The sequence below is a fragment of the Equus asinus genome, chromosome 6 (genome assembly GCF_041296235.1).
Source record: "Equus asinus isolate D_3611 breed Donkey chromosome 6, EquAss-T2T_v2, whole genome shotgun sequence".
Taxonomy (NCBI): domain Eukaryota; kingdom Metazoa; phylum Chordata; class Mammalia; order Perissodactyla; family Equidae; genus Equus; species Equus asinus.
The window spans coordinates 75,543,377-75,568,670 of record NC_091795.1 but is presented as its reverse complement, the minus strand read 5'-3'; the positions used below and the strand labels follow the sequence as shown (position 1 = coordinate 75,568,670).

General features: G+C 40.9%; 1 protein-coding gene across 17 annotated transcripts in view; it reads left to right on the top strand.

Moving 5' to 3' along the window:
* Positions 1-4,146: 4,146 nt before the first annotated feature.
* The window catches only part of BIRC6 (baculoviral IAP repeat containing 6), a 223,946-nt gene continuing 202,798 nt past the window's right edge, over positions 4,147-25,294 (top strand). For all 17 annotated transcript variants that reach the window (XR_011504108.1, XR_011504109.1, XR_011504110.1 and 14 more), the window contains exon 1: positions 4,147-4,764. Coding sequence is in view for 14 of the 17 variants with exons in the window: in XM_070512298.1 (XP_070368399.1) it covers positions 4,440-4,764 (325 nt within the window). In the remaining 3 variants the exon portion in view is untranslated. The remainder of the gene's footprint in view (positions 4,765-25,294) is intronic.

Below are 25,294 nucleotides of genomic sequence, written 5' to 3'. Positions count from 1 at the left end.
CCACTTGTAAGAGCACAGTTCAGTGGCATTAAACATATTCACATAATTATGCTACTATCACCACCATCCATCCACAGAACTCTTCATCTAGCAAAACTGAAACTCTGTACCCATTAACCAGCTCCTCACTCCCTCATTCCTCTAGCCCCCGCAACCATCTTTCTACTTTCTGTCTCTATAAACTTAACTACTCTAAGTATATCATGTAAATGGAGTCAACAGTATTTGTCTTTTTGTGAGTGGCTTATTTCACTTAGCATAACATCCTCAAGGTGGTCATCCATGTTGTGGCGTAAGTCAGAATTTCCTTCCTTTTTAAGACTGAATAATATTCATATATATTTTTCACATTTTGCTTATCCACTCATCTGTCATTAATGGACACTTGGGTTCCTACCACACTTTAGCTATCGTGAATAATACTGCTATGAAGATATAATACTGCCCGAAGATACAAATATCTTCGAGACCCTGCTTTCAATTCTTTTGAGTATATACCCAGAAATGGAATTGTTGGATCAGATGGTAGTTCTATTTTTAATTTTTTGAGGAACAGCCATACTGTTTTCCACAGCACTTGTACTATTTTACATTCTCATCCACAGTGCACAGATTCCAATTTCTCCACATCCTTGCCAACACTTATTTTCTGCATTTTTTGGTTGGTTGTTTGTTTTTGATAGTAGCCATCCTAGTGAGTGTGAAGTGGTATCTCCTTGTGGTTTTGTCCTCAGAGTGAATTTTAATGATACGCATACTGCTTGTCAATATCAGGTCAGATAGAAGGAATTCCTAGGCAATCAGCCTTTCCTTTAGAAATCATTAGAACTTTATCATAGTCTGCTTTGGGACAAAGCAAATCTCGCTGTAAACTTCAGTAGGGAAGTTAATTAATTTGAGCATTAGGGTGATGATTTCTAATTATTTTTTTTTGGTTTAGTGATTCGTTTATTGTCATCGAAGTTTTTTTTTTTTTTCCTAAATTTAGATTCCCTTATTACATCAAGCATTTCTTTTATGCAATGTTTGTATATGGCTCAATTGTGTTTGTGTATTGTGGGATTTTCCAGGAGTGTGTCACAAATGTGTCCAAATCCTAGCTCCCATTGCATGACCTCAGCCACCCATTCAGAGTCCTCTTGGTACTTATCAGGGAATCTTCAGGGACAGTGTTTGTTCCGTAAGCTCCAGAGTCAGTTTTGCCTCTCTCTCTGCTCCTATGTAGCTCCAGACACAGGTCTCCACTCAACCAGAGCCCCTGCTTACTCTTCTGCTAATCGTCATCTGTAGTTCTGGGGCAACTCGTCTCTTTTAGGCCTCAGCCTCAAATCCTTCTCCTAAAGACTGGTCCCTATTCCCAGTGGTTGCACAAGGGAGAGAGAGGGGCAGGAATGAAAAACTCTGCTCTTTCTCTCTCTTTGCTTTTTGTTTATTTTTCTTGCCTTGTTGTAGTGACTTCCATTAAGTTCCAGAACTTCCAGTACTTGTTGAAAAAGAGTGATGAAAGTGGATGTTCTTGACTTGTCCCTGATTTTAGAGGGAATGATTTCAGTCTTTTGCCGTTAAGTATGCTGTTAGCTGTAGGTTTTTTGTAGATGCTTTTTATCAAGTTGAGGTAATTTTCCTCTATTTTTAGTTTGCTGAGAATTGTTTTTTCCTTGAATAGGTGTTGGATTTTGTCAAATGTTTTTCTGTGTCAATCAGGCCTACTTTCTGTGTCCACATTTCTGATTCCAGCAAATTCCTCTTTCCAGATGATTGTTAGTGGGAATTTCTACTTCCTTTAGGTGATCACCACCTATGCCCAGAATGGCTTGGTTGGAGGCCCTCAAAAGGATTTGCTCTTAACTCCACGTGCAGGAAGACATCAACAACACAGCTGATGTTGAACTTCACCCAGTCTTGCCCAGTTTCATTTTTCTGATCACTTCAAGGAACCTTAACTGGTGTCCTGAAACACTTAACTGCAGTCTTTCAGGTCTCAGCCAGTGCTCAAACAAAAATACACACTCTCAAAAACAAGGAACAAGTTACATTAAAGAGTGCTCACTGAGACACTGTTTTGCAGGATTCTACAGTCATATGAGTTTGTGAAATGCTAGTTAAAGAAGGTTAGATAGGATTCTTTACCAGAGGAGGTCTCAAAGCTTTTGTTATGCTAATGTGTATTATAAATCTCCCAAGAGGAATAATATAGGGGGGTTGCTTCCCAAATTTCTCTGATTATGTGTTTTACTTCAGAACATCTGGGTAATTAGCTTTGGAGAATGCTGGTTTACAGGTGAAAGCAATCTAAATTCATAGAGAAGAAATCTTTTTTTCCCAATCAAAAAAAGAAAGTAACAGGCTAACAGACAAAATTATGCCCCAACTCTTTTCAATGTAGTACAACAGTAAAGCACACTGAGTTTAAACTTAGTTTTCAGGTACTAGTTTGTTTTCCTTGTCAATAAGGTGGGGGACTTGATCTGCTTGCGAGGCCTATTCAGGGGAACCTTTCGGACTAATGGAAAAGTTTGGCTCAAATGGGTCTTGAGGGAAAAAACTTTCAAATGGCAGATTTTACAGTTTCTGCTTGTGTCCTGAGATTTAAAAAGCTGTTTCAGGAGGACACCCCCAGGGACATTTAGACTTGATTATCTGCACTCCTTTATTTACCTCAAGATGCTGAAGTGCTGAGCAAGAGGGTTAAGTTATGAGCACGGGTTCTGGAGTCAAATCGTGAGTTCAAACTCTAGCTTGCTGTTACCACCTCCTTACAAGCTGTGAGACCTTGGACGAGCCATTTAACTGTGTTTCCATATTCACAAGCACTTGTAACAAACCTAACTAGGACAAAGAACTTTATCATCTCCGTTTGACACTTGGTGAAACATTCTCAGAATGTGTGAGTGACTTGCCCAGGTTCACAGATAGAGCTGATAAATGAAGCCACAGTGACTCAAAATCATTCATTTAGACTTTAATACCTGGGTATTCTTCTACTTTATTCTATGTTGCCTCAAAATATCAGATAAAAATGGCATATTTGCCATTCCAAAATGGAATGAATAGATTATATAAATACAATTTTGCATATGAGTAAAAGGTTTAAGACGTAGTTGGGATAATCCATGAAGATTTCCTGAAGGAAGTCTGCAGGAACAAAGGCAGGCAATTAACTTTCATAACTTTTCTTGAGCACCTACTGTATGTCAGATGTTGTTCTACACATTTTACAAATTATTCTTCCTGGTCGCAACAGCACTTTGATTAGGTTTTAAGGAAGAGGAAATTAGGCTTTCCAAGATAATGATCCCAAATACACAGAACATACAGTTCTGTACATCTTGATTGCACTGCAGGAATGTACACGTAATAAAATGACACAGAACTGTACACATATCATGTAAATATCAAACCCTCGCGTTTGATAGTGTACTAAAATTATGCAACATGTAACCGTTGGGGGAAACTGGGTAAGCTGGACTTCTCTATCTTTGAGAAGTATTGGTCAGGTATGTTACAGCATGTCCTTCAATTTAGGTTTGTCCAATGTTTTTCTCATAGATGGGGGTTATGGGTTTCGGGAAGGCAAAACCCACAGTACAGAGGTCAGTACTATAGCTGCAACTAACTGTGAATCTAATAATTATTTCGAAACAAAAAGTAAAAAAAAAATGCATTGTTATTCTCCAAAGGGGGATTATTAGTAAATTTATTACAGTCCTTTCTCACCCGACAACACCCACACACACCTATTAACCATTCGCATAACCTGAATTGTTTGGAATGTGGATAGACAAACTAAGCTTAGTTATATGCTTGCAGCACCTCTTATCTGGCACTTTTGTTGAACACAAAGATTTGCGGATGGGCGGGGCATTGTAATAGTCACGGGCTTGGGGAAGTTGTTCGGTTTCTCCAAACTCAGAGTAGAGGTTTTTCAGACGGCTTATTCTCGGACTAGAGCAGCGGCCCAGACCCTGAGGTCGGCTTCCGACCCCGGGCAAACAGCTGCACCACGTGTCGTGGGAACCGTCCGAGGGCAGCTGGAACCGCAGCAAAGGGCCTCAGGCCACCTCAGACAGGTCAAAAGGGCCGGAACCCCCGCCTAGCGGAAATACACAGAACCCCACTTCCCCACCCCGTCAGGAACAGGAGAGCGGGGCGGAGCCCAGGCAGCGACCACTCCCGGGCTCAGAAAAAGAAACTGGCACGTTGCGGACCCGGAGCTGGCCGGACCAGCGGCGCGTGGCACGCGCGAGCCCTCCCGCGCATGCTCCCTCCGCCCGCCGGCCGCCCCCGCCCGGGGTTCCGCCTCTTTCGCTCCCTCGCCCCCTCCCCCGCCAGCCTCCCTCCGAGCTTGGCCCCTCCGGGCGCGCGGCCGACGTCCCGCGTGCGTGCCGGCGCCTGACTTCACTTCCGGCTAACGCGCTCCGCTTGCCCCCTGGCCCCGGATGGTGACTGGCGGTGGTGCTGCACCTCCCGGGACTGTCACTGAGCCGCTTCCCAGTGTGATTGTGCTGAGCGCAGGCCGGAAGATGGCGGCTGCGGCTGCGGCGGCCTCGGGCCCGGGCTGCTCCTCGGCGGCGGGGGCGGGGGCGGCCGGGGTCTCGGAGTGGCTGGTGCTGCGGGACGGCTGCATGCGCTGCGACGCCGACGGGCTGCACAGCCTCTCCTACCACCCGGCGCTCAACGCCATCCTGGCCGTCACCAGTCGCGGGACCATCAAAGTCATCGACGGCACCTCGGGGGCCACCCTGCAGGCCTCGGCGCTCAGCGGTGAGTGTGCGGCACGCCGGGCGGGTACCGGGCCGGCCGCGGGAGGAGCCGGGCCCGCGGGATGCCGGGGAAAGAAGCCGCCCAGCCCCGGGGCTTGGCCTCCGGAGGAGGGGAAGCGGCGTGACGGGAGCAGGGTGGCAGAGAGCAGGGGTAGGGGCTCAGGCCTGGCTGTGAAGCGAAGCCCGGAAGCTGATGGAGGAGGACCTTAGGACTTGGCTTTTTCAGCGGCTGCAGCTGGGAAGGAAGGACTGGCGAGTCGGGGAGGGGTGGGAGTTGCCTTTCGGGCCTTGGGCGTCCGGTTGTAGGTTGGTCCTCCGGGAGAGGTAAGGAGGCCTCGGGGCTCGGCCCCCGAGAAGGCCAGGCCTCCGGGTAGGTCCTGGAGAAGGTGTCGGTACTGCCTTCGGCTAGATTAGAAAGCGAAAGGGTCGCAGGGTTGGGCCCAACTTGAGAGGCCGGTGGCGAGCGACCGAGCCGGCATCCAAGCCCTCCCCTCCGGTGGAGAGAAGTGGATACTCGGCTGTTCTGGGACGCGCAGGTGCTGGGATGTACAGCGTGCTTCGCGCCCGGGATGGGGGTGGGGTGGGCCCGGAGTGGGGGTGGGGAGGGAAGTAGGCGGGCCAGCTGCCTGAACTGTCCCGTCGATGACTTTAGGACTCTGGCGGACGCCGTGGAAGACTAGACCTTGTCTCTTAGCTCGGGGATTCCAACTTCTACCCCCCGACGACGAGAAACTCATGATCTGCAGTGTATGAACTATAGATTTATTTGGGTTCAGAATGAGGTGACATTTCAGGTCCTCTCTACTTGTTTTGCCCCAGCAAGCCGAAGGTTGGGATTGGGAGGTATGTCTGAGTCTCTCCAATGGAGGAGAGCAGTTCTGGGTGGTTTAAACGTTGGTCCGGGGAGGGGACTTATAGTATGTATGAGGTGAACGCTCAGTGGACTGGAGTGGAGTGTTTTGGAATTGCCGTGGCCAAGTTACATTTGGCTGAGATGGACATTTCATTTGCGGTTAAATGATGAGTGGCTTAATTTAGATGCTATAGGCTGAGATTGAAAAGTTACTGTATGAGTGACTTAGACTCATGCACTGAGATATGATATATCCACCTTTCTCCATTTAGCCAAGTGGAAGTAGTTAGGCAGTCTGCCAATTCACTTGTATTTTAACATAGACAAATAATGAAAGGTTGTTATTCTAGTTACTGTGTAAGTAATAAGACGCTTAAGAGTAGATGGCAATTTAGGGACACAGGATTTAATTTTTGTTGATGAGAGAATTGTGAAAGAAATGGATTGTGTATAGCAATAGAATATAAGCCTGTAGTACATCTAAGATAATGTCTAAGGGAAAGTTTTGGGTTGTACGCTTGTAATTTTTCTTTTCTTGTCTTAGGTAATGGACAGGAGGGGCGTCCTAGATGTAGCAGTGAGCACTTACCACGATGTGGACATTACAGCTTGTCACTATGTATGAGAAAAAGATACTCATTAGTAATTGGATATCTTTCTTCTTAAACTCACCTAAAAGTATTTCATATATGGAAAGATATAAAGAATAATTTTGATGAACATGTATCCCAGTTTAAGAAACAAAACATTACAAATAGAGTTGAGGCCTCCTATGTCCCTCCTGGAGTGCATTCCTCCAACCCTCCCTCCTCCATGAGCATAATCCTTCATTTGATTTTGTCATTTTCCTATGTGTTCGTGTTTTTTAGTATGTGCTTGAATCTTTAAAAAATGTCTAATGTCTTTCATGATTTTAAACTTTGAATAAGTGTTATCATAGTATATGTCTTTGGATTTCTAGAAGAAGCCACATTAGAAGTTTTAAAATGTTTTTGGTAGAGAGAGGAATCTCATGGCGTGCTTTTTGTCTGGAGGCCATGTTTGAGAAAAATAATGTATGCTAGAGTTTGTTATAAATGGTTGGGGAAATTGGATACATATGTATGTGCCTATTCGTGAAAGGGAAGAAAATAGTCACTCTAATGGTAGATCACTAAAGGGGAGGGTTTTAGGTGTATAAGTGTAAAGGTAGATGAATAAAACATAGCACTGATTTGGGATAGCTTAGTTGGGGTATGTTGGGGCATTTGTTAATTAAGAAAGTATGAGATTGGTGGATACAATTGCAGATTCCCAGGCATTGAGGATTGAGTATGTGATTAAAAATGTGTAGAAGAGTTTATGGCAAACAAAATAGGAGGATTACAGGAAAACTTTGAAAGTAACAGTGAACAAATTCTGAAATGTTTTTTTATACGAGAAGTGCAGTTTATTAATAATTACCAGAGGTTGTGTGGGGTCCTGTGTTTGTCATCTATTCAGATGATTGGGGAGAGAATGCTGCATTTTATGTTTTGCCAGGAATATATAGATATTTAGTAGCTTTGCTTTTAATGATTAACAGAGGGTGACAGTCCTATAAATAGAATGGGGAGAAGATGCCAGTGGTGACCATGGTCCTAACATGACTCCTCTTTCCAGTTCATGGGCAGTGAGCCTCCTCCTTTTCTACCCCAGGGGAAAGACGTCTTTGTTTGAGGGGATAAAGAGAGGTACAACCCTATAGGGCTTTATTGAGTGATACAGTAGTGTTTCTTATGGATGAGTTCAGTTTATAGGGTTATGGGTAGCCTATTAGTGCAGATTGGAAATCGAAGAATGGGAGCAGGACTTGTATGTTTTATATTCAGGTGGGTGGCAAAGATGGCGAATTTTAACTATATCTACCGGTATATATCTTCAAATTATCTGTATCTGACATAAAATGTTTATAAATACACTTTGATTGGATTAAGAGCTGTCAGTAGCTACATAGGTTACACAAGTATTTGCTCTGTGTTAGTGTCGAAGAGTTAAGATTTCTGTCTCTGTGCTGACTTCTTGGCCTGGCATTGAGTGACGTCCATGCTCTGGCCTCTACCAGTCTCTGTAGTCTTGTCTCCTTATTTTGTTTTGTGAAACTGCTTCGTTTAATTTGCTTTCCTGACTACAGTAGTTTTCCTCTTCCTTGGGATGCACCAGTTCCCTGCACACAGTTAGACACATCTCACTCAGTTTTTAAGACCTACAGCAAATCTTAACTTCCTGATTCTTTTAGGCTGAAGTGATCTACTGAACCCCTAAGCACATATTGTCCTATTAAGGTCTGTTTTAGTAATTTAGCAACTTACTGTTTGTAGTTATGTTTTCTGTCTTGAACTATTTAAATTCCATTTTATTTAGCTTTTTGTGAATATGTGATGTCCGTTTTAGCTATATTTCAAACTCCTTTTGGGAAGGAACCTTGTCAACTTGTTTATATCCCCTCCCCGGGAAGCCTAGTACAAAATATTAATAAATATTTTTGATTTGGTGTGTATGTACTAATGAGTATGTTAAATGGATGCTTCCTTACATATTGACTGCTAAATAAACACCTTCTTTGGCTTCCTTTTTCCTTGAGTAGACTCTATTTTTAGAGAAGTTTTAGAGTCATAGTAAAATTGAGCAGAAAGTACAGAATTCCCATACGCCCCTTGCCTCTGCACACACAGACTCCCTCACTTCCAACATCTGGCATCACGGTGGTTGCTATGTTTGTTACAATCAGTGAACTTGCATTAACACATCATCATCACCCAAAGTCTGTAGTTTACATTAGGTGGTGTATGTTCTATGGGTTCTGACACATGTATATGACATATCATACAGAATAATTTCACTGCCCTAAAAATCCTCTGCGCACTGCCTTTTCACCCCTCCATATCCCCTACTCCCTGGCAACTGCTGATCTTTTTCTGTCTCTGTGGTTTTGCCTTTTCTAGAACCTCATATAGTTGGAATCATACAGTAACCTTTTCAGTTTGGCTTCTTTCACTTAGTAATAGGCATTTAAGTTTCCTCCATGTCTTTTCATGGCTTGATAGCTCATTTCTGTTTAGCATTGAATAATATTCCATTGTCTAGATGTACCACAGTTTATCCATTCACCTGCTGAAGGACATCTTGGTTGCTTCCAGGTTGTTGCAGTTACGAATAAAGATGCTATAAATATTTGTGTGCAGGTTTTTGTGTGGACATGTTTTCAGTTCATTTGGGTAAATACCAAGGAGCATGACTACTGGATTGTATGATAGGAGTATGTTGAGTTTTGTAAGAAACTGCCAAACTGTCTTCTAAAGTGGCTGTACCATTTTGCATTCCCAGCAGCAATGAATGAGAGTTCCCGTTGCGCCATATCCTCATCAGCATTTGATGTTGTCACTGTTTTGGATTGTGGCCATTCTAATAGGTGTGTAGTGATATCTCATTGTTGTTTTAATTTGCAATTCCCAAATGACATATGATGTTGAACATCTTTTCATAAGCTTATTTGTGGATTCTGGGTTTTACAAATCAAAATAGCTCTACATACACGACTTTGACCGTATTGTTTATATTACTAGATACGTCCCTCTCTTTAGCTATTGTTTGTTCATGCAGTTTAGCCTAACAGTCAGGAAAGAGCCTGGTTTTGGAGACAGAGGGCTTGGGTTAAGATCTCAGTTTCTGTTCCCCCCCCAGTTTGACTATGTAACCTTGACTAAATTACTTAACATTTCTGTTGCAGTTTCCCCATTTGCAAATTGGGGATGATAATGTACAATTGTGAGAATTAAGTGTTAATACATGTAAAGTTCTCAGAACAGTGTGTTTACTGTTCAAAAAACCATTTCTTTTATTTACTTGTAAATCTCTTTAAATACCGTTTTTTTTCTTTTTCTCTTAAACCTTTTGATATTCCCTGTTAAATCTTTTGAACTTAACCCCAAATTTGAACTATTTAGGAATTTTTTCTGACTTACTCCCTTTCACCATCCTGCAGAAACCATCTAGTTTTTGCTTTGATGTAAGAGTAAGGTAATGTTAATTTATTCAGTATTTTCTTATTTAATTATTGGTGGTGATGTTTTCTCTTGCTTCCTGAAATAGCACTCCTCCTGCCCTAAATACAGTACATTTTATATTGTTTATTTTTGTATAAGCTTTTTTGAGGGCTTGTGGAGAGAATGGGCATAAAGTTTTAGGTAGTCCTGAATTTTGAATTTCAACTCACTCACTAACTCTCTACCTAAACTTCCTGAACTTCAGCTTCCTCATTTGTAAATTAAGATTAATGTTTAATCCGGATGGTTGTGAAGATTAAGTGGTAAACATATTTAAAGTGCCTAACACTGCTTGGCATATGCATAGTGGGTACACAGTGAATGCTAATTCTCTTAAGCATTGTGAATGCTTAGTATTGCCATGCTCCTCATTATTATTTTAAAAAATGTGCACTGACTTATTGTTTATGTACAGAGGATAGATAGGTATCATTCAAATGTAGGTGGAACTACAAATGTTGGTAACAAATATTAATTATATTTGGATAATTATCTTTAGTGTGTTGGTGTGGCTAAGTGTCAGAATGAAGTTAAGACTGTTGTAGTACTATTCTGTGTATACTGATTTTCCCTGTAGTATATCTACATAAGTAAATGAAGATATGTGTGTGTGGTGTTAACGGATATTGTAGTGTATGTGTAAGAGGAAATCATGTCTCTTCAGTTTCTTTTTTTTTTTAACAGTTAACTTTATTTTTTAAATTTTTTTTGAGGAAGATTAACCCTGAGCTAAGATCTGTTGCCAATCTTCTTTTTGCTGAGGAAGACTGGCCCTGAGCTAACATCCACGCTCATCTTCCTCTAGTTTATATGTGGGATGCCTACTGCAGCATGGCCTGCCAAGTGGTGCCATGTCTGCACCTGGGATCCGAACTGGTGAACCCTGGGCCATCGAAGTGGAACCTGCGAACTTAACTGCTGCGCCACCAGGCCAGCCCTGTCTCTTCAGTTTCTGAAGTGGGTTCCAGATCTCTGTCACGGTGAAAAAGAGCAAACTCCAAAGCTGCTCAGTGTTTTTAGACAAACATTCCAGTTTTACGTTTCTTTATGAATTTCTCCCTTTTTCCTTTTCCTATATAGACATTGACTTTGATTTGATTTGAGAAGTTTGTACAATGGTCATAAATGAGAAAAAGATCATTGTATTCCAGTTGCAGTGAAGTTCAGATTGAGTGAGTTTTTATTTATTGTTGAAATGACATCTTCTTGTTCAGACTGAAAGCCCAGAGCTGTCTGCTCTAGGAAGTCTTGGAATATAGAAAACTAATTAGGTTAGCCTGCATAGTCTTCAAGAAATAAATTTTGTGGATAAAACTCATACTTATCACTTTCTTAGAGGTGGAAAATATTTTTCTTACTACTTCTGATTTAGGCATGCATTAATTTGGGTAAGATGTAAAATCTTCCTGTAAGTCTGAGTTGTGGGAATTGTAAATGATTCAAACCACTTCCTATTTCCTGACTAACCTTGATACATGCAGCCTTCCTAGTCTCAATTATTCTTCTGTGAGACATAATAAACATGATATAGGGTTGGGATTTCAATAGCCCTAGAAGATAGTCGTCTTCTGGATATATCTGAGTTCTCTATAAAAACTTAATTTGGCAAATCTTTTTGTGGGCTATGGGTACATACTTTGGCTCTGTTTCGGTTGACTGACTTTAGTAATGCTACTTGATTACCTCTCTTATGTCAGAGATTGCTGTTTTACTAGCAAAACATTTTCCTATAATTAATTAGAATGAGTGTATATTAAGATTTTTAAATATGTATTTTTGCTGTGTTTTTAAGATCTTCCGTGTTTATCCAAATTTTTATGTTTACCACTCAAGTTTTCCTAACTGTTGAATGCTCAAAGATGGTTTTACTCTGGAAGAAAATTTCTCCTAGTCTTTGTTTTAGTAGTTATAGACTTATTAATGGGCGGCAGTCTAGGAAATCAGCCTCTGGAGCCAAACAGTTTGGGCTTAAGTCTTGCTTCTGTTTGATCTTGAAGTTCACCTGTAAAATGAGGATAATAGTATCTATCTTATAAGGTGATTATGAGAATTGAAATGAGTTGATATATGTAAAGCGTGTAGAAGAGTGCCTGGTATATAGTATGTGCTTTATAAGTGTTGATTTTTTCTATTCTTCTGGAAGCAGTGGCTATTTGAAAGGTTGCTGAGTGTAGTTAGATGTTTTTGCTACACGTATTCTATTGAAATTGTAGTACTCTGTTTTCTTCCAGTTTTCCATGTGTGTGAAAATGTGACCAGCTGAAATCTAATAAGCATAAGAGCAATAATTTTTGTATTATGGGAGAGAGATAAACTATATAAGTTAATGGATTTTGGACTTGAAATTGTTAAAAGGGCAAGGTGACGTGAAAAGCTGCTTTATTGGTATTCATTCACACATTTATTGAACATTTGCTAGACACGGGAGCACAAAATAATTAAGACAGCAGTTGGGCCTTTGCATGCTTGGTGATGTTTTTAGGTAAACCATTTTAGCGTAAGTACTGTAATATGCAGTCTTGCACTGCCTAACAATATTTTGGTCAGCGATGGACGGCATATATGATGGTGGTCTTGTAAGATTTAATGGAGGTGAAAAACTCTTATAGCCTAGTGACGTCATAGCTGTTGTGATGTCACCGTCATGATGTCATAGCACGAGCCATCACTCATGTATCTGTGGTGATGCTGGTATAAATAAACCTGTTGTGCTGCCAGTCATATAAAAGTATAGCACATGTAGTTGTGTATGTATATAATGGTTGATAATAAATGACTATGTTACTGGTTTATGTATTTATTATACTATACTTTTTATTGTGTTTTAGAGTATACTCTTTCTACTTATATAAAAAAAGTTTACTGTAAAACAGTGTGCCATGTTACACTTGCAGCAGCCTCATACATCTTGTGTTTATCATGTCTCTTGATTGCATCATTTTCTCTTGTGCTTGATTTAATCTTGTGTTGTTTTGTTCATCATGGCCCCTAAGTGTACAAAATCCACTGCTAATGTTGCAAGAAAGAGGCCACATCGAGTGATTGACCTGGAAATTAAAAGTGATTAAGGATTACAGTGGTTGAAAATCAGTGATGGTTATTGCTTGCCAGTCAGGCGTGTCCCATTCCATCATAACTATGATCTTGAAGAACAAGAACAAGGTGACAGAAGCTGTTAAGGGATCTGCTTCATCGAAAGCAATGAGACTAACAAAAATTCGAGAAGAGGCTGTGTCAGGACTGGAGAAATGTCTAATGACCTGGGTTGAAGACCAGACACAGAAGCGTATCCCTCTCAGCACCATGGTGATCACGGCCAAAGCAAAAAGTTTGTTTGCAATGTTGAAAGAAAAGGCTGGACCTGACTACAGTGTTGAATTTACTGCTAGCTCTGGGTGGTTTAAACAATTTAAGAATCATTATTCATTACAAAATGTGAAAATGAGTGGTGAGTTTGTGAGTGCTGATGTGAAGGCAGCTGAAGAAGTTTTGGAAACTCTAGATAAGCTGATTGTGGAGGAATATTACTTACCAGAGCAATATTCAATATGGATGAAACCTCCCTATTCTGGAAATGGATGCCTGAAAGGACTTTCATTCATAAGGAGGGCAAGTCAATGCCAAGGTTCAAGGCTTTTAAGGACAAGATAACAGTCTTGCTTGGGGTCAATGTTGCAGGCTACATATTGGGAACCCTTTGTAGTCTGGCACAGTGAGAACCCCAGGGCCTTCAAGCATATCACTGTCACTGAAATGGAGTACTGTTTGGAGAATGGCATACCTTTGAGGATTTTGCTTATTGTTGATAATGCTCCCGGACATCCTCCTTTTATTGGTGATCATCATCCTAATATCAAAGGAATGTTTCTACCTCCACATACCACCTCTTTGATCCAAGCAATGGATCCAGGAGTTATAGCAGCTTCTAAGGCCTGCTGCCTGAGAAGGCTCTTTGCCCAGGCTGTTGCTGTAACTGAGGAAAACTCTGGGAAGACACTGATGCAATTATGGAAGGATTACAACATCTGTGACTGCATCAAGAACGTGGCTTGGGCTTGGGGTGATGTCACCAAGGAGTGTATGAATAGCATCTGGAAGAAGAAACTCAGGTGCTTCATCCATGACTTCAAAGGATTTGCCAAGAATGAGGAGGTTGCAAAAATCAACAAGGCTGTTTGTTTGAGATGGCAAACAACTTTAATCTGGGTGTGGATGAGGATGACCTTGAGGAGCTCCTCTGCGTGGTTCCTGAGGAATTGACTGATGAGTTGTTAGAACTGGAGTAGGAATGCATAGCTAAAGAATAGGCAAGAGAAAAGGAAACTGCAGAAGAAAAAGAAGAACCTCCAAGAAAATTTATAGTTAAGGGTTAAGCAGAAGCTTTGCAGACCTCAGCAAGCTCCTTAAAAAGTTTGAAAACATGGACCCCAATACTGAAAGATTTTCATTAATAAAGAGGAATGTTCGTGGTACATTATCTGCTTAAAGCAAATTTATGATGAAAAAAAAGAAACAAACCAAGCAAACCACCACGGACTTATTTCTGAAGAGTGACACGTCTTCAAGAAGAGCTTCAAGGAGGTCCTGTAGAAGGTGTTCTAGAAGAAGGCGTTGTTATCATAGGAGATAGCAGCTCCATTCCTGGTATTGCCCCTGAAGATCTTCAAGTGGGACAAAATGTGGAAGCAGAAGACAGTAATATTGATGATCCTGACCTTGTGTAGGCCTAGGCTAATGTGTGTGTTTGTGTCTTAGTTTTTAACAAAAAAGTTTTAAAAGTAAAAAAAAAAAAAAAAAAAAAAGATTTTTCTAAGTAGAAAAAAGCTATGGAATAAGAATATAAAGAAAAATATTTTTTGTACAGCTGTACAGTGTGTTTGTGTTTTAAGCTAAGTGGTAACCAGAGGGTCAAAAAGTTTAAAAAAATTTAAAAGTTTATAAAGTAAAAAAGTTACAGTAAGCTAAGGCTAATTTATTATTGAAGAAATATTTTTTTAAATAAATTTATGGCAGCCTAAGTGTACAGTGTTTCTAAAGTCTACAGCAGTGTACAGTAATATCCTAGGCCCTCACATTCACTCACGCTCACTCACTGACTCACCCAGAGCAACTTCCAGTCCTGCAGCCTCCATTTAGGGTAAGTGCCCTATACCGGTGTACCGTTTTTTATCTTTTATACTATATTTTTACTGTACCTTTTCTATGCTTAGATATGTTTAGATACACGAATACTTACCATTGTGTTACAGTTGCCTACAATATTCAGTATAGTAACATGCTGTACAGATTTGTAGCCTAGGAGCAATAGGCTATGCCATATAGCCTAAGTGTGTAGTAGGCTATACCATCTAAGTTTGTGTAAGTACACTGTGATGTTCATATAACAGTGAAATTGCCTAATGACCCATTTCTCAGAATGTATCCCTGTCATTAAGTGATTCATGACTGTGGATGTGCAGAATGCTGTGTGAGTACAGAGGAAGGACTTTCTTCAATCTGAGTGAAATAGAGAAGCCTTCTCAAAGGTGTTTGTTTTAATGATCAGTTTGAAAGAGAGGATGTGGGAGGGAATGTTGTAGAGATGATCATCTTATGCCAGGGTTCTTGCTTATGCAGAGACATGTTGGTCTTTACAAACATGGTGAATTCAAGGAACAGAGAAGTTTTGGGAGAGAGGGATTGGGTTTAGGGTGTGTGTGGGTATCGTTAGAGTTGCAGCTGAGAGAGGTAAGGACAAGATCATATGTTTTGTGAACAAGTTTGAACTTGATGTCAGTGGTAGGGAGCCATTGTCAGTTATGACACGATCAAATTTGTTTTTAGAAGGATTGGAAGCTAGTGTCCAGGTGTGAGAAGTGATGAGAGAGTTAGTTTGAGAGGTAGGAACAACATAATTTGATGAATGTGGGGATATGAGAGATTGAGACGGTGAAAATTTCTCATGCTTAGGATCCTATTTTGGGTAACTGGGCGAATCGGTGAATCGTGTTTATTAACCTGAATAAGCAATACAAGAAGATGTGGTGAGCAGCTTTTGTTGGAGAAGGCTGGGAAGCAAGATAGGGAGATAGATTTCAGTTGTGTTAATTTTGAGGTTCTTGAAGGATGTCCAAGTAGAGATGTCCAGAAGGCATTTGGAAATTCAGGGTTGAAGCTTGAAGATTTGGGAATACAGGTTTGGAAGGCATTGGCATTTATAGAGAAAGCTTAGTCCAGTGGTTGAGGATACTGGCTCTGGAGCCAGACTGAGTTCCAGTCTATGATTCACCACTTGTTAGCTCTATCCTTAGGCAAGATGCTTAACCTCTTTCTGCACTTCATAATTAGTGCCTAACTCATTGGGTTATTGGAAAGATTAAATTAACTAATACATAGACACTGCTTGATCCACCATAAGCACTCAATAAATGTTACTTTTTGTATTGGTGTTTTTAATTATATAGTTCACTTCAACAATTGTTTGTCTGTCATATGGGGACAATAAGATGAATTTGAAATCCACCCCATCCCCCAAGTTTGAATGCTTTCTAGAAGAGGTGACACCTCAGCTGAGACTTGAAAGAAAAGGGATTAGCCAGGTAAAGGGCACAGCATGAGCAAAAGTAGAGGCATGAAGCAGGTAGTATTTGTTATAAGCAGTTTGGTATTAGAGTACAAAGCACGAGAGAGGGAGTGATGAGAGAGCCTGAGAATCTTGGACCTGCTCCTCCCGAGTGATGGCTCCCATATTTCTAAGTACAAGAACTCCCAGTTTAAGGTAAAAAATTTAGGGCGCTACTATGATAGGAGCTATGTTTTTAGTATCAATTAATTGATAAAATATTGCAAAAAGCTATTTTAAGTAATTTTTATTTTAGACTTATTATACATGTAGTTTGAAAAATACTGCAGTATGCAGACTTTAGGCTTTCCTCCCTACTGGCTTAGTTTTGAGATTTTTTTTTCCTGTGAGGAAGATTCATCCTGAGCTAACATCCGTTGCCAGTCCTCCTCTTCTTTTTGCTTCAGGAAGATTAGCCCTGACCTAACATCTGTGCCCATCTTCCTCTCTACTCTGCATATGGGATGCCTCCATAGTATGGCTGATGAGTAGAGTAGCTCTGTACCTGGGATCTGAACCCGCAAACCCTGGCTGATGAAGCGGAGCCTGCTGAACCTTAACCACCCGACCACAGGGCTGTTCCCTGGCTTTAAGATTTTTTTGTTTTATTAAGATTATGATAGATTACAACCTTGTGAGATTTCAGTTGTACTTTATTGTTAGTAATGTTGTGGGTACACCACTTCACCCTTTGTGCCCTCCCCCCACCCCCCCTTTTCCCTGGTAGCCACTGATCGGTTCTCCATGTCTGTATGTTAACTTCCACCTATAAGTGGGGTCATATAGAGTTCGTCTTTCTCTGTCTGGCTTATTTCGCTTAACGTAATACCCTCAAGGTCCATTCATGTTGATGTGAATGGAACAATTTGGTCCTTTTTTATGGCTGAGTAGTATTCCATTGTGTATATATACCATATCTTCTTTATCCAGTCATCAGTTTCTGGGCATTTAGGTTGGTTCCACGTCTTGGCTATTGTAAATAATGCTGCGATGAACATAGGGGTGCAGGGGATTCTTGGGATTGCTGATTTCAGGTTCTTAGGATAGCTACCCAGTAGTAGGATAGCTGGGTCATAGGGTATTTCTATTTTTAACTTTTTGAGACATCTCCGTACTGTTTTCCATAGTGGCTGCACTAGTTTGCATTCCCACCAACAGTGTATGAGGGTTCCTTTTTCTCCACAACCTCTCCAAGATTTGTCACTTTGGTTTTGGATATTTTTGCCAATCTAACGGGTGTAAGGTGATATCTTAGTGTAGTTTTGATTTGTAGTTCCCTGATGATTAGTGATGATGAACATCCTTTCATGTGTCTGTTGGCCATACTTATATCTTCTTTGGAGAAATGTCTGTTCATGTCCTCTGCCCATTTTTTGATCGGGTTGTTTGTTTTTTTGTTGTTAAGCTGTGTGAGTTCTTTGTGTATTATGGATATTAATCCTTTGTCGGATAAGTAGCTTGTAAATATTTTTTCCCAATTAGTGGGCTGTTTTTTTGTTTCAATCCTGTTTTCCCTTGCCTTGAAGAAGCTCTTTAGTCTGATGAAGTCCCATTTGTTTATTCTTTCTATTGTTTCCCTCATCTGAGGAGTTATAGTGTCCGAAAAGATTCTTTTGAAACTGATGTCAAAGAGTGTACTGCCTATATTCTCTTCTAGAAGACTTATTGTTTCAGGCCTAATCTTTAGGTCTTTGATCCATTTTGAGTTTATTTTTGTGAATGGTGAAAAAGAATGGTCGATTTTCATTCTTTTACATGTGGCTGTCCAGTTTTCCCAGCACCATTTATTGAAGAGACTTTCTTTTCTCCATTGTAGGCCCTCAGCTCCTTTGTCAAAGATTAGCTGTCCATAGATGTGTGGTTTTATCTCTGGGCTTTCAATTCTGTTCCATTGATCTGTGGACCTGTTTTTGTACCAGTGCCATGCTGTTTTGATCACTGTAGCTTTGTAGTATGTTTTGAAATTGGGGATTGTGATGCCTCCGGCTTTGTTTTTCTTACTCAGGATTTCTTTAGCAATTCACAGTCTTTTGCTGCCCCATATGAATTTTAGGATTCTTTGTTCAATTTCTGTAAAGAATGTCCTTGGGATTCTGATTGGGATAACGTTGAATCTGTAGATTGCTTTAGGTAGTATGGACATTTTAACTATGTTTATGCTTCCAATCCATGTGCATGGAATGTCTTTCCATCTCTTTATGTCGTCGTCAATTTCTTTCAAGAAAGTCTTGTAGTTTTCATTGTATAAATCTTTCACTTCCTTGGTTAAATTTATCCCAAGGTATTTTATTCTTTTCGTTGCGATTGTGAATGGGATTGAGTTCTTGAGTTCTTTTTCTGTTGGTTCATTGTTAGTGTATAGAAATGCTACTGATTTATGTATGTTGATTTTATACCCTGCAACTTTGCTGTAGCTGTTGATTGTTTCTAATAGTTTTCCTATGGATTCTTTGGGGTTTTCTATATATAAGATCATGTCGTCTGCAAACAGCGAGAGTTTTACTTCTTCATTGCCTATTTGGATTCCTTTTATTTCTTTTTCCTGCCGAATTGCTCTGGCCAACACCTCCAGTACTATGTTGAATAGGATTGGTGAAAGTGGGCACCCTTGTCTTGTTACTGTCCTCAGAGGGATGGCTTTCAGTTTTTGTCCGTTGAGTATGATGTTGGCTGTGGGTTTGTCATATATGGCCTTTATTATGTTGAGGTACTTTCCTTCTATACCCATTTTATTGAGGGTTTTTATCATAAATGGGCGTTGGATCTTGTTGAGTGCTTTCTCTGCATCTATTGAGAAGATCATGTGGTTTTTGTTTCTCATTTTGTTAATGTAGTGTATCACGTTGATTGACTTGCAGATGTTAAACCATCCCTGTGTCCCTGGTATAAATCCTGCTTGATCATGGTGTAGAATCTTTTTGATGTATTGCTGTAATCGGTTTGCCAGAATTTTGTTGAGGAGTTTTGCATCTATGTTCATCAGTGATATTGGCCTGTAGTTCTCCTTCTTTGTGTTGTCCTTGTCAGGTTTGGGGATCAGAGTGATGTTGGCTTCATAGAATGTGTTAGGGAGTACTCCATCTTCCTCAGTTTTCTGGAATAGTTTGAGAAGGATAGGTATTAAATCTTCTTTGAATGTTTGGTAGAATTCTCCAGAGAAGCCGTCTGGTCCTGGACTCTTATTTTTGGGGAGGTTTTTGATTGCTGTTTCTATTTCTTTACTTGTGATTGGCCTATTCAGATTCTCCATTTCTTCCTGGTTGAGTTTGGGGAGGTTGTAAGAGTCCAGGAATTTGTCCGTTTCTTCTAGGTTGTTCAATTTGTTGGCATATAGTTTTTCATAGTATTCTCTTATGATCCCTTGTATTTCTTTGGTATCTGTTGTGATTTCTCCTCTCTCATTCCTAATTTTATTTATTTGAGATTTCTCTCTTCTTTTCTTGGTGAATCTGGCCAAGGGTTTGTTGATTTTGTTAATTTTTTCAAAGAAGCAACTCTTTGTTTCATTGATCCTTTCTACTGTCTTTTTAGTTTCTATATCGTTTATTTCTGCTCTTATTTTTATTATTTCCCTCCTCCTACTGACTCTGGGCTTTGTTTGTTCTTCTTTTTCTAATTCTGTTAGGTGTCGTTTGAGGTTGCTTATGTGAGCTTTTTCTTGTTTTGTGAGGTGAGCCTGTATTGTGATGCATTTCCCTCCTAGGACTGCTTTTGCTGCATCCCAAATGATTTGGTATGACGTGTTCTCATTTTCATTTGTCTCCAGATAATATTTGATTTCTTCTTTAATTTCTTCAGTAATCCATTGTTTCTTCAGTAGTGTGTTGTTTAGTCTGCACATTTTTGTACCTTTGTCTGCTTTATTCTTGTAGTGGATTTCTAGTTTCATAGCATTGTGATCAGAAGAGATGCTTGGTATTATTTCGACTCTCTTGTATTTATTGATGCTTGCTTTGTTTCCCAAAATATGGTCTATTCTTGAGAATGTTCCATGTGCACTTGAGAAGAATGTGTAGCCTGCTGTTTTTGGATGAAGTGTTCTATATATATCTATTAAGTCCATCTGGTCTAATTTTTCATTTAATTCTATAATTTCCTTGTTGATTTTCTGTCTGGATGTTCTATCCATTGGTGTTAATGGGGTGTTGAGGTCCCCTACTATTATAGTATTGTTGTTGATGTCTTCTTTTAGTTCTATTAAGAGTTGCTTTACAAATTTTGGTGCTCCTGTGTTGGGTGCGTATATATTTACAAGTGTTATGTCTTCTTGGTGGAGAGCCCCTTTTATCGTTATATACTGTCCCTCTTTGTCTTTCTTTATCTGTTTTGCTTTGAAGTCTACTTTGTCTGATATTAGTATAGCGACACCTGCTTTCTTTTGTTCATTATTAGCTTGGAGTATTGTCTTCCATCCCTTCACTCTGAGTCTGTGTTTGTCTTTGGGGCTGAGGTGTGTTTCCTGGAGGCAGCATATTGTTGGATCTTGTTCTTTGATCCATCCTGCCACTCTGTGTCTTTTGATTGGAGAGTTCAATACATTTACATTTAGTGTGATTATTGAAATGTGGGGGCCTACCACTGCCATTTTATGTCTTGTTTTCCGGTTCTCTTCAATTTCCTTTGTTTCTCGTCCCATGGTTTAGTCTGTTCTGATGGAGAGCTGCTACTCTCTGTTGTCCTTCTACTTATCTCCTTTGCTCTTGGTTTTGTAGTCCCTTTCCTTTTTTTGATTTTTCAGGAATGAGGGTTTTCCTGAGCATTTCTTGAAGAGGATGTTTGGTGGCAATGAACTCCCTTAATTTTTGTTTATCTGGGAAAGTTTTTATTTCTCCATCGTATTTGAAGGATATTTTTGCTGGGTAGAGAATTCTCGGCTGCAGGTTTTTGTCCTTCAGATTTTTGAATATATCATTCTACTCTCTTCTAGCCTGTAAAGTTTCTGCTGAGAAATCTGCTGAAAGCCTGATGGGGGTTCCTTTGTAGGTTAATTTCTTCTGCCTGGCTGCCCTTAGTATTCTCTCCTTGTCGCTGACTTTTGCTAGCTTCACTACTATATGTCTTGGGGCTGGTCTACTTGCATTGATAAAGTTTGGAGATCTATTGGCTTCTGTCACATGAAGTTCCATCTCTCTCCCCAGGTTTGGGAAGTTCTCAGCCATTATTTCTTTGAATAGGCTTTCTGCCCCCTTCTCCCTTTCTTCTCCCTCTGGTATACCTATCATCCTTAGGTTACATTTCCTAATTGTGTCAGATAATTCTCGGAGAGTTTCTTCATTTCTTTTTAGTCTTAGCTCTCTCTCCTCCTCTGCCTGCAGCATTTCTATATTCCTATCTTCCAAATTGCTAATTCTTTCCTCCATATTATTGGCCCTACTGTTCAGTGCGTCTAGATTTTTCTTAATCTCCTCTATTGTGTTCTTCATTTCCAGTATTTCTGTTTGGTTCTTCTTTATAGTATTGAACTCTTTTGTGACATAGCTCCTGAACTTGTTGAGTTGTCTATCTGAATTCTCTTTTAACTCATTGAGTTTTTTAATGATGGCTGTTTTGAAGTCATCATCATTTAGGTTGTATATTTCATTGTCTTTGGGATTGTTTTCTGTGTGTTTGTCATTATCCTTCTGTTCTGGAGATTTAATATATTTTTTCATATTGCTTGATGGTGTAGATTTGTGTCTCCGCATAGAGATAGAATTTAGTTACTGCTTCCACTTGTTTCTACTGGTGTGGTGGGGGGACAGCTGTTTATACTGCTCCAACCAGGAACCCTATCAGCTGTTGCTAACTGGGCCTGGGCCCCTCCTCGCAGTCACAGTGATCCTGTGGGTTCCCTCTTCAGCTGTGGAGGCCGTCACAGGGGGGCTTCAGACTGCTGGTGCCTACTGTTGCAGACCACCTAGACGTGCTCCCTCCTTAGGGTCTGCAGCGGTGTTATGGGCTTTCCCACCAGCCAGGGGCAGGATCACTTATATTTGCAGCTCTGTCACTGTCGGTGCCTACAAAATCTCGCTTGTCCACTGTAGGTCACAGCAGAGCTATGGGCGTTTTCTACAGTCTGTGGTTAGCTCGCCTAGCTGTGCTACTTTTGTCCCAGTGTCTTCCAGCTTTGTGGTTGCTGGGTGGGTGCTCTCTACTCGTACTGTGCAGAGGATATCGCTGAGGCTTCTGTGAGACTAGAGTTTCCCCCGGGCCACAGAGCTGGGTTGCTGGAACTCCACCCAGCCCCAGTCCTCTCCCCTAGGATCTCGGGGAGCCCATTGCCCTGTCTGGGGGATAGCTGGATACCTTGAGTTCAGTGGCAGCTGGTCGGCGGCTGCCCTGCCTGGGATTCTCCTCTTTGGGACCCTCCCGGTGTTGTGGATGCTGGGCGAGGCCTCTCTGATAATGGCCCGTAAAGACTCTGCCTGCTGCCAGGATGGAACTCTAGAGTTTCTCACCTGGGCTGTGTTGCCAGCCGCTGGAGCTCCACCCAGCCCCGGTGCTCACCCAGGAGATCTCCGGTAGTCCCGAGCCCCTCCTGGGCGAAAGCCCGGTCAGTGGAGCCAGTGGCGGCAGCCGGCGGGCCGGCGGGCTGTTTGGGATTCTCTCCGGGAGCCCCCAGGCGTTGTGGATGCTGGGCGGCGCCTCTCCGCTAATGGCGGGTAGGGTTTTTCCCCACCGCCTCTGGTGTGTAACTCTGGAGCTTCCCTCTGGGCTCAGGTATAATTGCGGGGCGCTTAGGTAGGGCTCTGTTCACCTGTTTCCACTGTCGCTCCTCTGGTGTGCACTCCCTCCTGCCCTTGGCGTGCGGCGATGTTCTGGGGGCGTCCGCTGGAAGAAAGCCGCCCGCAGGCTCTAGGCTGTTCGGGGGTCAGGGTCGGAGAGTTTTCACCTGTCTCCACCACCTCCCGGAGGGAAGTACGTCCACCTTCCGATGTATAGCAGTGTGGGTCTCTCCGATGTCCTGAGATGCTATATAAATATCCTTTGTCAAGCGATGAATGTCCAATTAGTTGTAGATTCGAAGGGGGAGAGACAAAAAAGTCTGCTCACGCCGCTGTCTTGGATCTTCCCCAGTCCCATGTACCTGGCTTTGAGATTTTTATGGTGGAACTCTTCTGTCTACCCTCCCACTTCAAAAATTTTGTTGCAGTCATCTCCTCACTTTTTTTTTTTTTTGTATTTGTGGGTTCTTTTATGCCCTCTTCCTTTGTTTACTGTCTTTCCAGTGGGAGCTTGGGAGGGAGCAGAGGTAAGGGTGTGCCTATTATATCCTTGTTGTTTAATTGGAAATCTGTAGTCGTAACAGTACTTAAGATGTTGAACATCTCATACTCTGTCCTTAGGATCTTGGCTATAACTATAGATAGGATATAATTAATCATAAGTTTCTGTAACATAGTATGTGAGAACAGTGGGGATGTGGGTGGGAGGTAACTCTCTGATACATTCACTGTACTGCTCATGGCCTTATGCAAAAGGTGCCTTTGGCAAGACACTTTCTGAGTTACCATCTTTAAAATGGGTTGGTAATTCTTGTCCAGACTGCTTCATCATCTGATAAAATAATGAATGTAGAAATTCTTTGTAAACTCTAGCACTTCAAATATAAGGTATACAAAAAAGTTACGATAAACTCCTTGGGTATAGAAGAGGAGATAGTAGAGGTACAAATAACAAAAAGAATAAAGTAATTGCTGTGTAAAACGGTTTGCGACAAGGGCAGTGCTCCTAAAAAGAAGTCATTGTGATCTAGTTTGAGTATGTTAAATCAGGGATGCATTTTATTAATTTGCGCTTTCTCTCTTCTTTTCTTGGTGAGTCTGGCTAGGGGTTTGTCAATTTTGTTAATTCTTTTGAAGAACCAACTCTTTGTTTCATTGATCCTTTCTATTGTCTTTTTTGTTTCAATATCGTTTATTTCTGCTCTTATTTTTATTATTTCCCTCCTTCTACTGACTCTGGGCTTTGTTTGTTCTTCTTTTTCTAGTTCCGTTAGGTGTCGTTTGAGGTTGCTTATGTGAGCTTTTTCTTGTTTAGTGAGGTGAGCCTGTATTGCGATGAATTTCCCTCTTAGGACTGCTTTTGCTGCATCCCAAATGATTTGGTATGTCGTGTTCTCATTTTCATTTGTCTCCAGATAATATTTGATTTCTTCTTTAATTTCTTCAATGATCCATTGTTTGTTGAGAAGCGTGTTGTTTAGTCTCCACATTTTTGCACCTTTCTCTGCTTTTTTCTTGTAGTTGATTTCTAGTTTAATAGCATTATGATCAGAAAAGATGCTTGATATTATTTCAACTCTCTTGTATTTATTGATGTTTGCTTTGGTTCCCAAAATATGGTCAATCCTTGAGAATGTTCCATGTGCACTTGAGAAGAATGTGTAACCTGCTGTTTTTGAATGAAGTGTTCTATATATATCTATTAAGTCCATCTGGTCTAGTTTTTCATTTAATTCTATTATTTCCTTGTTGATTTTCTGTCTGGATGTTCTGTCCATTGGTGTTAATGGTGTGTTGAGGTCCCCTACTATTATTGTATTGTTGTTGATGTCTTCTTTTAGTTCTATTAAGAGTTGCTTTACAAATTTTGGTGCTCCTGTGTTGGGTGCGTATATATTTATAAGTGTTATGTCTTCTTGGTGGAGAGTCCCTTTTATCATTATATACTGTCCCTCTTTATCTTTCTTTATCTGTTTTGCTTTGAAATCTACCTTGTCTGATATTAGTATAGCGACACCTGCTTTCTTTTGTTCATTATTAGCTTGGAGTATTGTTCTCCATCCCTTCACTCTGAGTCTGTGTTTGTCTTTGGGGCTGAGGTGTGTTTCCTGGAGGCAGCATATTGTTGGATCTTGTTCTTTGATCCATCCTGCCACTCTGTGTCTTTTGATTGGGGAGTTCAGTCCATTTACATTTAGAGTGATTATTGAGACGTGGGGGCCTACCACTCCCATTTTGTGTCTTGTTTTCCGGTTTTCTTCAGTTTCCTTTGTTTCTCGTCCCATGGTTTAATCTGTTCTGATGTAGAG